The sequence below is a fragment of the Poecilia formosa genome, unplaced genomic scaffold (genome assembly GCF_000485575.1).
Source record: "Poecilia formosa unplaced genomic scaffold, Poecilia_formosa-5.1.2 Scaffold97, whole genome shotgun sequence".
Taxonomy (NCBI): domain Eukaryota; kingdom Metazoa; phylum Chordata; class Actinopteri; order Cyprinodontiformes; family Poeciliidae; genus Poecilia; species Poecilia formosa.
The window spans coordinates 1,625,519-1,641,540 of record NW_006800036.1 but is presented as its reverse complement, the minus strand read 5'-3'; the positions used below and the strand labels follow the sequence as shown (position 1 = coordinate 1,641,540).

General features: G+C 39.2%; 1 protein-coding gene across 2 annotated transcripts in view; it reads left to right on the top strand.

The window, feature by feature from the left end:
• kiaa1549la (KIAA1549-like a) overlaps positions 1 to 10,945 on the top strand; it is an 84,476-nt gene extending 73,531 nt beyond the window's left edge. For both annotated transcript variants that reach the window (XM_007558586.2, XM_007558585.2), the window contains 8 exons: positions 1,028 to 1,160; positions 3,166 to 3,407; positions 3,672 to 3,837; positions 4,692 to 4,789; positions 7,389 to 7,540; positions 7,619 to 7,773; positions 9,158 to 9,228; positions 10,312 to 10,945. In XM_007558586.2, coding sequence (XP_007558648.1) covers positions 1,028 to 1,160; positions 3,166 to 3,407; positions 3,672 to 3,837; positions 4,692 to 4,789; positions 7,389 to 7,540; positions 7,619 to 7,773; positions 9,158 to 9,187 — 976 coding nt within the window. In that variant the 3' untranslated portion in view covers positions 9,188 to 9,228; positions 10,312 to 10,945. The remainder of the gene's footprint in view (positions 1 to 1,027; positions 1,161 to 3,165; positions 3,408 to 3,671; positions 3,838 to 4,691; positions 4,790 to 7,388; positions 7,541 to 7,618; positions 7,774 to 9,157; positions 9,229 to 10,311) is intronic.
• The last annotated feature ends 5,077 nt before the right edge of the window (positions 10,946 to 16,022 follow it).

The following is a 16,022-nucleotide window of genomic DNA, read 5'->3' as shown; positions in this document are numbered from 1 at the left end:
GTCTTGCTTGTGTGAAACTGGTGGTAATTAATACACACCCGTGCATAAGATTATTAATACTTTGTAGATGAAACTGAAAATTCACGGCAAATATAATAAAAAGCTCGCTGTAGATTTGTGACTGTTGCTTAGCAACATGTAAAAGTTCACATATAAAAAGCCTGTTTTACTTCAGCTCACCGTCATCTATGTTCCTTAATCAAATCATGAAAATTTCATTTCTGTGTGAAATGCAACTTACTGGACTGGAGACGTTCTATGTATAAATTTGCCTTTAAGATTAGGAGTACAATTTGTTTATAAAACCTGGTGCACAGTGAGAAGATTTTTGTATGATTAAACACAAGAAAGTATGACAGGATTTAAACCCGTCTTCAGGAAAAGTGTGACATTTTAGTCAGAATCTGTTTTAATGCAGACATCTCAATTCCAATCTTCAGATCATGATAAATCATGAAAATGCATGTATGTATATATTCAAATGCATATCTGCAAAGTATTATATACAATAAACACACATTAGCATTCTCAATTTATATGTAGAAATGTTCTCAACTTCAGCAATTCATTTTAAGTTATTTTCTAGTTTACAATAAGAGCCGAAGGTTCAAGCTCTTAAGTTTTTGTACCTATGAATTTTTTTTATTTTCTTCAAAGACTGAGAAATTAGTTTTAGTGGACAGTAAAAAAAATATTTTTTTTCACCCACAAGCATTGATTTTAAATTACATTTTAGCAACAACAACTTGATGCTAAAATAGTTCAACTTTCCAAATAAAAATCTGTCATTGAAGAATTTAACGGTCTACCTTACAGGCACAATTGATTTTAAACCTCATTTGGAAAAACAAAGGAATGCTTTTATTTCGAAAATGTTACAATTTTCAAACAAACACACTAGCTTTAGGAAGCTTGCCAGATTAGTAAACATGATTGGTTATGCTAATGGTTGAGTTAAATACAGAAAGGCAAGTGAAAACTAAAAGAAACAACAAAACCCCGATATCTGTCGACATCTGGTCAACAGGTACTCCCACCCACGAGAGCCCACCTACTGGAGCCGTCAGTCTCTGAGCAGCCCCAGCCCAGTGGAGACAGAGATGGACCTGCTAGTGCTGAGGGAGAGATCCAGGAGGGGGATCCGAAATAACGGCTACGACGTACGTATCTAGATCAGATCCATCCTCTGAATCAGTCCTTTGTTGCCTTTAGCACAGATTGAATGCATCGTTCTGAAATGTGCAGAGACTGTGCAGAGACATCAACTCCAGTTTTATGCAAAGTGAAACAGTTTTGCAAAGGATCTCTGGTCACTTTACCTAAAAGCATTGGCTGCCGACAAAAATGCCACAATTGTGGGTTAATAGAAAACAATTTAGTCTTATTTATTTACACAGGGTGTATGCCTCTAATGTGTATTGACCTTCAGGTATACAAATTGCTAAGGGATGTTAAACCAAATAGATATCACGGTATATTTTCAATGTTATTTGTATGATTTTCTCCCCACATACATTATTAAAAGAGATTTAAAGTTACTCTGCCTGTTCTTGTTTTTGAAGCCATTGAAATTAGTTACTGAATGACCATTCCAACTGGAAAAAAGAACAACTGAGCTGTTAAAAACAAACATTTTAGATTACTGAAAAGGTCAGAAAAAAAAAATCCTTTTACATATATTTATTGCACGGGGTGCTTCAAGCAGGACCTGTGGCTGAAAGATTTCCTGTAGTTGAAACTTGGCTGCAGCAAGATCACACTAAGCTTTAAAATCAGATTCTCTCTGAAGCTGCAGTGAGCAGCTCAGGTCCTCTGACTCAGTCAGTCAACTGATCGCTGTAGCAAAGTAAATCACTGCCACTTTGTCAATCTATTAAAAATAATCTCCCCTGAGTATTTATAACTTTAATCCTTCCCATCCCTTCTTCCCTTTCCTCTTCCTCTCTGCTCAGACCTACAGGATTAATAAAATTACCCTCCCATGAACTTTATAAAACAGAGATAAAGACATGAAAATGAAAAAAAAGGAAGTGATTAAAAAAGAACAGATGGAGCGATTTCTTTGTTTTATTGGGGCAAAAAGTTGAAAGAAAAAAAAAAGAATGAGAGATTAGTGAAATATCCTTCTACTGTGACTCTGATGCACTGTAATGACACATGCGACTGTGCTACCCGGCTGAATGTCAATGGCTTTGAATGTGATTACAACCCATTCATGGATTCAGATTGGAGGCTCGATAGCGTTTACCCCTGCACCGGGCGCTTTGAAGCGGAACAAGGAGAAAAGTGTGTGCATCAACTGTGTGTTTGTGTCTATACACAGCTTAGAGTTGAAGTATTCTTAACTGGGTACTTTCTCATATTTGCTTTCAAGTTGCACAGTTGCTGTCATAAGCTACACTCATCCTCCCATTCACACTCTGTCTATCTCCGCTTATCCTTGCAAGGTCAAGGGAGGGCCGGTGTCCATCTCCAACATTCATTTAGAGCAATTTACTCCCTTCATAGGTAGTCAGTCTATCGCAGGGCGACACAGAGACACACAAGACAAAACGACCAGACGCATCAATCCTTCAAAAACACAATTAAGAGATATGACAAAAGATTTTTTTGGCCAAGATCTGAGCCCAGGAAATTGTTGCTGCAATGCAGCAGTGCTGACAGCTGGACTTGTTTCAAGTTGCTATCCAATTTAAGATAGTTTGAAAAGTCTTTGTCAAAAGTAGGTATGGGTGTTATGATCTTTGCTTTTATAGCTTCTATTTAACAAGAAGGCATTTTGACTGAGTTGAGATCAAAAATAATTTTCATTTTCTTAATTTAGAGTAAATTTTTCTCCTTGGATCCTTAAAATAAAATTTAATGAGACATAATTACAATTAATAGGTTAGACTTGAAGGAAAAAATCAGAAATTAGTATTGGTCAGGAAAGCCACATTTGCACATTTCTGCTTTCTGTGGCCTTAAATTATTTTTGTAAAGTTCTTCCTTCCTACTCCTTTTTTTTTTGTGAGATGAGAAAGAAATCCATGGTGAAAAGCAGCTGAAAAAGTAATGACGGTTACAAGCCCGGGTGTTTGCTGTCAGTGTTGTTAAAATTAACAATCGGAAAGATAATGCTTGCACTCCCGGTCTGTTCTCTGAGTGTGCTTGCTGCGTTGCCAGGGGGAACCAGAACCGTTTGAGGAGACGAACGTGGACCGTCTGATGAGCTCTCTGGGCTACGGAGGAGGATCCACTGGAACCGGGAACAGCAGTTTGGGGGTGAAAGCTCACCGCGGATCCGACTCCTCCACACTCAGCTCACAGCCGTCCATTGACGAGGTCCGCACGCAGATGCACATGTTGCTTGGCAACGCTTTCAGCCTGGCGCCTCCGGATCATGACCCTCCCTCCCCTCCAACGAAGTAATTTTATTTTTCTCACTGACGCTTTATCTGCCAGAACATCTGCATCATTCACAGCATTGTGTGGAGAAGCGAGAGGTCCCCTGGTGCACAGTTTGAACTTTTGAAGAGCAAACAGCCCACTCTCAAGCTGTTTCTCGAAAAGTGGAATACATTTTGAGCCTGAACATGCTTGCTCAGTGTTCCCGAGCATACTGGCGAGAGACAGAAGTGTAAAACCATATCTCTCTTCCATTTTTGATGCCGTTTATCTCTGAATTTCAGCCACCGCCACCACCACCATCATGCCCACAGTGTCTACAACCCCTCCCACAGCAGTCACTACAGTGATGGTGTGACCAGCGCTCCGGGGACGATGAACCACCCCTGTGGAGGCAGGCAGAGAAGCGCGGGTTACGAGGACATGCATCAGTGTAGCCTGCCTAAACCAGTAAGTGCTAAATTAAAAGCTGCAGCCATAAAATAATGCTGGATGCTGAGCCTATTTTAAACCACCTTTTAATGTACTGTGGATAAAAAACCCTTTATTCAGTTAGTTGGTGTATATGTTTTATTTAAGCAAAAGTATTTTACAACTTTAACCTTTCCACATTGTATTAAGCTGGGCAGCAAACTTGTGCATGTTTTTTGGGGGGCATGTCATTATATAGAGCGACACAAGTAACTCATAATTGTACAGTGAAATGAAAATGATTCAAGGTTTTAACAACTTTTACAAATAAATATCTGAGAAGTATGGCATGCACTTTGTATTCTGACCCCTCCACTCAGATTCCCATAAATAAAACCCAGAGCAGCCATTTGCCATTATAAGCCTCCTGACTTAATGTCGCTATTGAATTTCTGCAATCCAATGTATTATTTATTTTTGCTTTATTAATTGTGGCGCAACCACAATTTTTTTTTCAACCATCTGACCAGCATTGTGGAGCAACAGGGATGCTTCAATACTCATCATACCGATGAGGAAGTCTTGTCACTTTGCCTCTTTCCTTTATTTGTTCAAAAGACTCTAAATTATAGAAAATGTATGACAGATCTTAATTATTTACATCAAAATGTTTTTGGATGGGTAGTTTTAGACGTCATCACAGCAGCTAAAGCAACTATTAAAGCAGGAGGAGCTTTAATAGTTAATAGGAACAAAAACCTGAGCTGGTACCAATAATAAAACCACTATTTGCAACTCAAATGTATAAACCTGTTACTTACTTTTTGTTCTAAGTTGTGTGTGTGTGTGTGTGTTTTTTTTTTCTTTGCTGTGTATTGACTCTCTTATTGCAGGGTTTCCGGTTCACTCAGCTTCCCGATATGGGCATCGGTTCTCCTCCGCCTCTAATCCCCTCCAGACCGGGACCGCCACCTGGAACCTCAATACGATGGTAACGCACACCAACGCAAATACAGAAAAATATGTCCCCTTATGTGGTATCAACTTCAGGACGAATAGAAAGATGACACACTGTGCCCTCGCTGAAAGACGTCGTTTATAGCAATGTTACATCGTTGAGACATTTGGAACAGGAAATACATAACATTTAAAGGCTCTCAGATTAAACAGAAGGTTTGCGTCTAAAAGAATGAGTCAAACAGATTTAAAGTGACTGGAAAGAACACGCGAGGACGAAAACAATCCTAATCGGCATCATTTAAAGTGACTGCACGCTAACTTCCCTCTGTCGGGCCCATATGTTAGTCTGCATCACGTGACCTGAGCATGCTCTTCATTTCAATGCTGTTGCTGTGTGCTCTGTGTTGCTGGGCACTTGAGCACTGCAGGAAGTGATTGACTGCTCCGATGTTCATGTTCCCAAGAAGTAACGTGATCGCCATCTAGTGGGCTATGTGTAGAAAACACTGCAGAGAGCACAAAGCCCCCCAGCTGTGAGCAGCGACACGGAGACAAACATGCTATTATGAGATGATTATTTTAAATTGAGTTCTTAAGATTTGTATTACTGATGTAGGAAATAAGAGCAGTTTTGTATGTTGTGCTGAAATCCAAGCAGTTGTTTTTTTTTATTTTTTATGTTTATTTAAATGCAGGTTTTAGTGGTTAATCATTCAGCTCTGCAGACTTCAGCTCCTCTGTGCCCCTGTGGGAGGAGGAGAGCAGCATGTTAATTCCTCTTTAGTATGCTGTGTGTAGCATTAATGTGCTCTGTGCATTATGGCTCTGAGAATCTGTCAGTGACCTCATCTGTCCCCTGATCCTGCACAGTGCTTCAACATCCAGAGTGTTTCTACAGTGCAGGCCACTGCGCTGTGATGTGCTGGATGATTTACAATACCTCACTGACAGCAGCAGCCGTGCTCTGCACACAGAGCAGGTGCAAAGTTCAGGATCGATAGTGAAGATTCTTGAAACAGCGGTGTTTCCAAAAATCGTTTCACATGCCAGGTAAAACAAATATCAACATATCCCAACGCGGTTAAATACTTAGATGATTATTCACATTTTTTGCACGGTAACAGGATTGACTCATGACAAATGTCTCCAGTGGTTGTTTAAGATGCTGACTGGATGCTCTGTTTTCTCTTTTTTTTGCAATAAATGAAAAGTTTGTATATTATGTATGGATGTAAATGTAGACTTTTGGATGCCTTTTATTTTAATGTTGTGAATTAACTAAAGATAATTTAATCTGCTCACCTGTTCATCAGTACAGGATACCATTCATTGCATAGCAGTGATTACCTGAAAAACAACTGCAGTAGATGCACCAGACTTGGCTAGAACCAAACCAGGCAGTTACAGTGAGACTTGACAATGGAGAAGTGGTTTGTGACAACCAGTGATTTACAAGTATTTTCTATTATGCACTCTCAGTCTGCTGCAGAAAAAAAAAAGTATCCCACTGCAGGAATATGTGCGTAGTTTGATTAATCTGGGGTTATAATCTGAACTATAAGAGTCAAGTGAATTTAATGGGAATCTGGGCCACAATTAAAGACTGAGTGATATATAATTAAACTCGATTATAAATGAGACTTGAGCATTTTTCATGATTATTTCTTTTCATAATTTATCAAGATACTCAACTGTCAAGAAAAATAGAATAAAATGTAACAGTTAAGTACATGGGGAGAAATAGAGATGAGTTGGCAAAGTGGCAATGCTTTGGTATAAAATGGGTAACAAGTGGAAGGACACCACTGACTCCTGAACTGAAATGTTGTTTTGTTTCTTATCATTCAGTTGTTCAGCTTTATTCAGAGCGTTCCTTGTCACTATTTATGTTAATTTCACATAATTACAGGTTTATCTGCCTTTGGTGTGCACCGTTCAAAGTGCTCTCACTGGATGTCAGATAACATTTCTGTTGCTTTTGTCCGTCATGACTCAGGGGGCTCAGCTACCTTCCCTGCCTGCTGACAACGGAACTGTCAGCACAGATTAAACATAAAACCGAGAGCCACTTTTACTGCTCTGATCCAACTTAAACCCCAGCTTCCATGCTCAAATTATTTGTTTTAATTATTTTTCAAAAAGCAGCAAGCATAGTTTATGTAAAACTGTATCTTATAAATCTGTGTTGACTAAAGAACTGAGAGAATTTAACTGGCTCGCATTTACATCTTATTTGGCGTAAAAAGCAACACTTGTACTCCAAATGAAATTGAGAATATGTCTAAGCAATGAAACACATACGACCTCCAACTTTAATTTTTTTCGTGTAATTTTATTTTCCTTGATATTTTTTCAGCCTACTTCTGGTTTGATCAAAGACCATAAAGTCAATTTACTGAGTCAACTAGTTGATCAGAACCATGATAAATGGAAAGATAATTTATAGCTTAGTATATATAGCTTCATATCCATTTTGTATATTTAGTATCGTGTTCATAAGCACATTGTTATGTTTCGCAGCAGAAGCGTGCGGCGTATTTAAGCTAGATGAAGCTCTAGTTTGGTGCTGCCGATTGTTTTATGGGGGTTTTTTGTTCTGTTTGGAGTTGAAATCAGTGTCTCTTCTGCAGTAACAGTTCCACCCCTGATGTGAGTCTGAAGCCCCGTGTGTCCGAAGCATCAGATCTGCAGACCCAGCAGCACAACGGCGCCCCCTACCTGCCGCTCTCTAGGACACCGTTCCCTGCTGTCACTGTAGATCAGTCCATCAGCACCTACTCAGGCAAGACACGGCATTAGCATGTTGAAACACAGGGGACAGGAGAGTGGTTTGTTTTCACTATTACTGTCATCCTAACAGGAAACCCAATCACAGCAGTCTATGCTATATCAGCCAATCGTCCGGGTTACTCAGACTACTTCGTCATGTCTCCACCGTCCTCATATCGGAGTCCCTCCTGGATGTCCTATCCACCCGAACCTGAAGATTTACCACGGCAGTGGAACGACACACCTGTAAGACCCACACAGTGATGTGAAAAAGTATTTACCAGGCTGTAGACTGGTTGTGTTTTTGCCTTTATTGTCACACTTAAATATTTCAGATGGTAAAATAAATGGAATAACATATGTAATAATAAATGTACGCTGTGTACATACAAGAAACTGTTTTTAAGTGACATTTTAAAAATATTAAGGCTGTTCAAGCCACTCAGACATATTACAAAAAAGTGAACTGTGCAACATCCATGTTAATAACAAACCTTTAGAATGGAGAAATCTATCGTAGAGCCTGTGTGACAACATGAAGTTGGCTAAATGACCTCAGGAAACAATTCATTTTTAAAAAAAATTAAAGAATAGATGAAAAACAAAGTCACTGACACCATTCAGTCTGGAGAGGGTTAAAAATATCTGAGGCTTTGGGACACCAATGAACATCAGCCAGGACCTTTATGTACAAATGGTGAAAACATGGAGCAGCAGTAATCCCTCCTAGGAGCAGATGACTCATCCAGGTGGTCACATCGGCACCCATAGCAACATCTGTAGCACTGTGGGCTTCACATGCCTCAGGTGAGGTCAGTGATCATGACTCAAGCACAAAACTGGCAGCCGTGAGAGGGATGAAAGGACAAAGCCACGGCTGACCAAAGAGAAAACAAAGAGACGTCTGACAGTTTCATCTTGCACAAAACAAATGCAGAATTTAAGAAAACAAACATCATACACTGTGATAAGTGAGATAATCTGGGGTGCATTTTTTGCTTCAGTACTCTGACGAAGCAGTCATAGAAGCAAAACCATTTTTTCTTCTTTCTCAACAATGTGGAAGGGAAATGTTCACCAGTACTTTGTGACCTTAGGTTGAAGCACGCTTGAGTTATGCAGCAGGATAAGCAGTGAGACAAGTTCACCCTGAAATGGCTCAAAACAACACTGTTGTGGAGTGACCTAGTCAAAGTTTGTACTTAAATCTGATTGTGAGGCTTTGGCGTGACCTTAAACATGTCAAAGCCTTCATCTCTTTTGCAAGTAAGAGAGGACCAAAGGATGAAGAAGACTCGTTGCCAGCAGTGGCACTTATTGGACTGGTGGTAAATTACTTTTCCATGTGCTTTCCACATACTTTTCCCACATAAAAAAACGAGAATCACTTGACAGCTGCTGTTGTGTTTAATACGATTATCTTCATCTAATTGTAAAAATATGTCTGATGATTCGAAACATTAAAATGTGACAAAAAAAAATCTGAAGTTGTGTAAGGGGGTAAATACTTTTACATGACATCTTTATTTCTTCGAAACAGAAAGTTATGTGCAGAAATGTGAAAGGATTTTTCATTGTGTGGTAACATCTTTTATGTCTTCCTTTGCTTTTTTCCCCCTGATCTCTGCAGAACTCTCGCCACCTGGAGACCATCTGCTGAAGATGGCCACCGGTGACGCCGAGCAGAAACACTCTGAATCGGTGGGTCAGCTCTCCACTGCTATTTTTATTCATAAAGGAAAAGCTGTTTTGTCATCATTGTGCAGATGAGCGATTGTTGATTTCATTACATTCATACAATTAATTTTTTATTTAAAGCCCCTACAGATAGTTAGAAAATGTCCTGTAATCATTTAATTCAACGTTAAAGGACAGATTTTGGTTCAGTTTTTTGAATAATTACTCTCTCCAAATAGTTTTTAGAGCCACTTTATGCTACATGTTTCCAGTCATTCAAATTACAAATTGATTTCGCTCGTCTAAAGCTGCACATTTCGACTCAGAATGTGGTTTGGAGGATGAAGGGTGTACACAGAAAGTATAAGGAATAGTTCTACAACGTGCAGTAAGTTTTGCTTTCGCAGTTGGTGAAGATTGGTCAATTGACCCAGACAGTGACAACATCACGGGGTTCATAGGTCAGACCGCAGAGCAGCTTGGAGGCTGACACCGTTTAATCTTTGCCGTTATTGAGCTCAGAGCCAAAGCTGCACCTGCAGCATCCCGTGGCTGGAAGTCGGTTTAAAGGTCAGCTTAAAATTTCTGGGTGGCAGCAAACTGACAGACGATGAAGAATACTCTGGACTACACACAGACATGTTAACAGATCACACAAGGCTCTGAAGAGTCTCCGTTTCAAACCTGCACAAATGTTCCTGTGGCTCAGTTCAGTTCATTTCAGTTAAGAGACCCTTTTTATGAAATGCATTAAAAAATGCCACAGTTTTCTCAGTCTGTTCACTAAAATGTTTGCAGCTGTAATTTCAGCAAAAGGTAGTTTTACTTAGCATAGATTCAGCTGAAAGTACTGTACTGAAAAAGATTTAAAAAGCAGTCTTATAAAAAAAATAAAAAATACTGGGGAAAGACTTTTAGAAACTAGCCTGATTGATCAAGACCACTTTTGAAGAATCAAAGAGGGTTTGGTTCATAGGAAGCAAAGTGCAAGGAAAGTAAAGTGGTTAAAAGTCTCTGCGCAGAACCATCGATTGTTGAAACTTGGGGTTTTGTTTGCGCCCCTTTCTGTTTTCTCACAGCTTTATTTCACCCTTTTGCTTCCTGCAGGTATCTCTTCGACGACATAGATGACCTCTTTCCCTCTGAAGGCACTCTCCGGCTTCATCGACCCTCGTCTTCTCTGACCTCCGTCTCATCTAAGAACCTGAGAGTGACGTTAGTTCCTCTGCTCCAGGAAGTCTCTCACTTTCTCCTCTTTAATATCTTTACAAGCGAGATCCTCAGCCATAAATTTTGAGCAACCCCTGGCCTCTGTAGTCTGCTCAGGCCCCTTTAACTCTTCTGCAGTGCCCACTGCTGTACAGGCGAAAGCCCCCCTCCACACACTGGTTGGTGAAGCTGAGCTGCGCTGAGCTTCCTGCAGTGTGAAAGAACAGAGCAAGTACAGCACAGTGTGACAAACTCTAGCAATTATTTGCCATCTTCCCAGCACACGATGGCACACAGTTATCAGTACGTTACTGCCCCAGCAATGGCCATTACTACTCCGTGGCACTGGACCAGGCCGGTCTGGACTGGACTGGACTGGACTGGACTGGGCTGGACTGGACTGGACTCGAGGTCCACCACAAAGCCAGGAAAGCTGAACTGACGTAAAACTGTGCTTTTTTTTTGATGAATCCAAATTCCTCTGTAAATCTTATACAGCTGGTAAATATATGTATTTTAAACTTGAGTAAGGAAAAAAAAAATAAGGGAAAAAAGATGAACAACAATGACAAAAAAAAAAAACAACAACAACAACAACAAAAAAACAATCTCTGGTCCTCAGCTGTCTCAATTTTAGTTTTTGGATATTTGTGTGCTTTTGTCTTTTTTTTTTTTGCATTGATTATTATCAATGGATTACTATTCAAAACAAAACCGTGGGTGTTGCTTATTCACTCACAATATTTCAAGCAAGAAACACGTTCCATTCTTTGAGGCAGAGAAATCAGCGGCTTAGTTGTACGTGGTTATGATGGCTTTTCTATACTTTTGAAAAAATAATTGTTTAACATTTTCCTTCAGTAGATTCAGTAATGAAAAAAAAAGAATTAGTCACAATGTTCTGTCCAAACATCTGTTGATGACGTTTTTGTCCAGTTTCTTGTCACATTGGTCGAACTGAAGTCATTACAACCATTCTGAGATTTGTCCTCGACGTTGAGCGCTGCGGATGACTTGAGTGACGCTTCGTTAGGATGATTTTCAGCTGTAGTTTGAACCAAGTCTCCTCTGCTGTGTGAACACATCAGTATTCAGCTGTTTTACTTGAAAGTTGTCAACCGTATTCTACTGTATAAAAAAAAACAAAAAAAAACAGACTTTTTTTTTTTTTTTTTTACTTTTGTCCAAATGAGGACGGGTTTAATATTTGGATTGTGTTTGACGACATGACCCAAAGGACTTGGTTGAAGGGCCAGACCATGATAAGGATCACATGCATTGTTGTAAATAACAGATGATTTAATGAAGAGATTTATGCAAAGCGGTGTGGGAAGGAAACTTTGCTGGACATTATTCTGATGCCATTTTCCTCCTTCTTAGTTTTTTGGTGTTTATGTTGAAGAATGGTCAGAGAGTTTTTGTGGCACTATGACTCTCTGAAGGTTTCACACATTTCAATATCATCTGTATTACGAAGCAGGTTTTCTTTTAGAGATTTGGCAGCTAGAAATTAGTTGGTGGTTAACTACTTATTTAAATCGTTAAAACTCCATAGTAGAATGATTATAAAACATACAATTTCAATGGTGTTTTGAAAACAAGAATAAGGTTTTAATTTCTTCGAGATTTTATCTCAACAAATATTAAAAAATATATACATAAATTCATCTAAATCATTCGATAAGTAGTGGAAAAGGTTCTAGAACCTCTTTTAATTTGAAAAGACCGAGGCCTACTCATGTCTGGTTGTTGCTCATCATCGTCAGCAAGTAGTTTTTCTTGGATTTGACAGAAGTCCTTGGATTGACCATTAGTCAGAAAAATGTGAAAGTCCCAGAAATGTCTTTAGAAAAGGGAATTGTCGATTTACATAAGGTTGTAAAATCTCTTTGAGCCATTTCAACCATGCCTGCCTCCCTGCAGTGATATTGGTGCATTGGGAAAAGGGAATAAAAGAATGAAAAGGGGGCAACAGCCTATTAATTCTTCAACTTTGCCTCAAATCCACAGCGAGGTGTTTTGTGCTACTATACTATGCAATTGGGTGTTCTTACAGGACAATGATCCAAAACACATAAAAACCTGTTTTTGCAAAGGACAGTGCAGAATAACACCAAGCTTCTGCAACAAACCACAACCTAAACCAAATTGTTTCTGCCTGCAAACCAAACTATCTAAATTAGTTTTACAGTACCTGTAAAACTGACATAGCTTCATCCTTGACCACAAATCTGTTCTTCGGGAGGCATTTAGCTTGTTCATGTGGGCAACTGCAGATTTTAGTCAGACCTAAAGGTGATGATTAGGTATCAGAAACTGTTTCTTGGTGTCAGTTCAGTTTGAGTGTTCTTCCAGGCAGAATTAAGCCAGAAGGTTGTTAATGGCTCAAGTGGAAGGGATGTTAAGCATATATTAATTTGGGTATATGTAAATATCTAATGATGCACAAATGGTTAAACAAGAAGAAAGCCTGTAGTACAAAAAGACCCCTTGATTTAAACTCTGAATTTTCTCAATAAGCATCTAACCCTGCTTCGTAGTACTGGGTCCCCTGGCATCTCATGACGAAACTAACACAACTACCAACTGTATTCCTGGCACATCATCAGCAGTAAGAGCCATAAAATAGTGGGGATAATGCAATATTTTATTACCGAGAATATCTAAAATGTATTATTTTTAGTGAAGAACTAAAATTCTTTAAGCACTCTGTATTTACGGCTTCTCATCATTTAGATGTTAGTAAAGGAGGTTATAGCCATATATTAACATCACTTAGTGACCATAAGACGGTGTCGTGTCAAAGTAAATGATACCAAATAACTGAAATGCTGAGGCACAAAATCTGAAATTAGTATAGATGGTAGGACACTTTTATTGAAAGGACAATGTTAGCAGAGAAAAAGAGACCAATTAGAGCAAAGCTAATGCTATGTGTAATCTACTGAGCTGCTCAGACTTGAAACTGTAAAGGAAGTCACAATTATACAACAGTGACATTCAGTTGACCTGCAGTAGAAAGAAACAAATTGCGGTCCGAATGTGTCATTTTCATTTTGATGTTATGGTCCTATGAAGTGGCTAGAGAAAGCACTTTGTCTTTGTAAATTTACACACCTGAAGTTAAAACTGAACAGAGGGAGTCTTCCTTTTCTTCTTAATAACAGCTTAATCTTAGGATCAGCTCAACAATAACTTGTATTGAATGTCAAATTTAAAAATTTTGCTAGCTTCTAAATCTGCACTGAAACCACTGAAATGGGTGAAAATAATAATTGTCATTTTGAAATTGCTTTTGTTTTTTCTTGATTCTGGCTGTGGAAATTGCCTTTTTTTAAACAATTCTATTTTAAAATAATAATAAATAAAAAAAAATAGTTCCACATTATTTATAAAGATGCTGTGAAAAGGATTTTATGTGACGGAAGCTGCTTTTTCCCCACTTTCCCACTGTGGGAGTGAAAAATAGTAAGAAAAAGCAAACTGATGAGATGGCCGAACTGTAAGCACGCACAGTACTGTTACCGTGTCATCCCGGGACATTTAGAACTGCCATTGTATTTTTAAAATCATACCCACTGTACAGACTCATGTAGTTAAAGACAAGAGAGAAAAAGAAAGAGAAAAAAACTTCCCTTCATGTTTTTTATTTAACAAACTTGTGTTAAAGCGATGGATGGTTAGTGCTTCTTTTTTTTTTTTTTTACTTGGTTTCGTTTTTAAAGCAGCAGTTTGAAAAAGTTTTGAAGCTCGGCTGGAAGTTTATGTGCAATGTTTCGCTCGACCCGAGTGACTGTTAGATACTTTCATCGTCGATGGGCTTCAGGATGGCTTTGGTATTAATTTGAACCCCTTCATGATGATGTGATGTCATGATGGCCCCGATGATGTCACACTGTCGTCACTTTGGTGTTACGCTCACGGTGGCGACATGAATGCTCTTGGACATAGTTAAGCTGAAAACTTTGGTGAATTTAAACAATAAATACAAATGATAATGAAACTGGGATGTGTTGGTTGTTTTTTCCAGTCATTTCTGTCACACGCAGAGTGATAAGTTTAAAATCTTTAGTTAGTTGTCAATTTAGCTGACTTTGACGGGAAATCGCAAGAGGTTTTACTGTGTAATTTAACGGCTTGAAATTGGGCCTCTGTCGCTTTAAAAACTTCTGCTCTTTTTGACACTCTTCCTCCAGGAAGTCTTCACAACGTCTTTCCTCTGTTAGCTTGTACAACGAGCTCGGCAGGTGTGCAGTTCCACCGGGTGTTTGCTAATTGCTGCTGGCTAGTCTGAAGGAGCTGAATAGAGGGAGTCACAGGGGACGGGTGCTCTGTGAAACTACAGCTCCAAGAAGGCGGTGCTATGTTCACCCAGGTGTTTTCACAACTGAATGGTTGCCACGGGAGATTAGACAATTTTTCAAACATGCATGAAATAATCAAGGCCACGGTCCAGGTATGTCTTTAATAATATTATAACAGGATGTGAAGCTCCTTTATAAATCAGAAATTGTATTCAGTGGTCACATTTTGCACACATGTTAATGGGAAAAGACTCCAAATTGAGGGAAACCCACAAAAGGTAATTGTTTTTGCACTTTGTCCAGTGTCCAAAGAGTGGAAGTAAAAAATGTGGTGAGAGAATTGCTCAAGCAACAAAAAGGGGAATTTGCAACGTTGCCACACCCAGACCTCATGGGATAGAAGAACTGTACCTCGACTGCCATGTCAGGACGCCTTGGCTGGGCTAAACAGAACTGTAACGGCACTGTTCCCCGGTGGTCAGGTGAAACGAAACGTAGCATTTCATCTGGAGATCAAAGTCCCACCATTTGGAGGAAGAGTAGAAAAGCGTAGAATCTAAGGAGTTTGAGATCCAGTGTGTTTCCAGTCACTGATGATGGTGTTGGTCCACTGTTTTCCAAAATCAGTGCAAAACCAGAAAACTTTTGAGCGCTTCGAGCTCAGAGAAAAATGTATGCAGATTTTATTTTGCAACCTGTCAGATAATACCTGTTAACACCAGGTTGAGCGTCTACGGTGTCATCATCCTTCATTAGCCTTCGAACCCAAACGATCTAAATCCCTGTAAATACATGGAGCATTTTCAGGAGGAAGACCCAGCAATGCAAATGAGCCAAAGGCTGCTGCAAAGCAACCTGGCCTTCCATTACACCTTAGCAGAGCCACAGTCTGATTACCTTCATGTCCCGCTTCACTGATGCAGTTATTCATGCAAAACCAGCTCTGACAAAGTAATGGGTGCTTATGATGAACATGATTATACTTTTCAGTAGGTTGGCATTTCTGAATTCAAGATTCCTGTTAATGGTCCCATGTTATTATTCAAATTTCCAGAAAACAGACTTTTTTGTGGGCGGTTCTTTGAGCATTATGTCATGGTAGAAAGCTGCCTTACATCAATGCAGTAAATTTATATCATTTTATACCATAATGTGACTCTGCAGAGCTGAACTGTCAATGAGATCATTTGCACGTTATGAACTATGTGGAAAGTGATCGCTCTGTTTGTATGCATGCATCAAAAGGAGTTTTACTATATTTATTAAATTAACTTTTCAATGATAACTTATGGAGACGTGCATGTG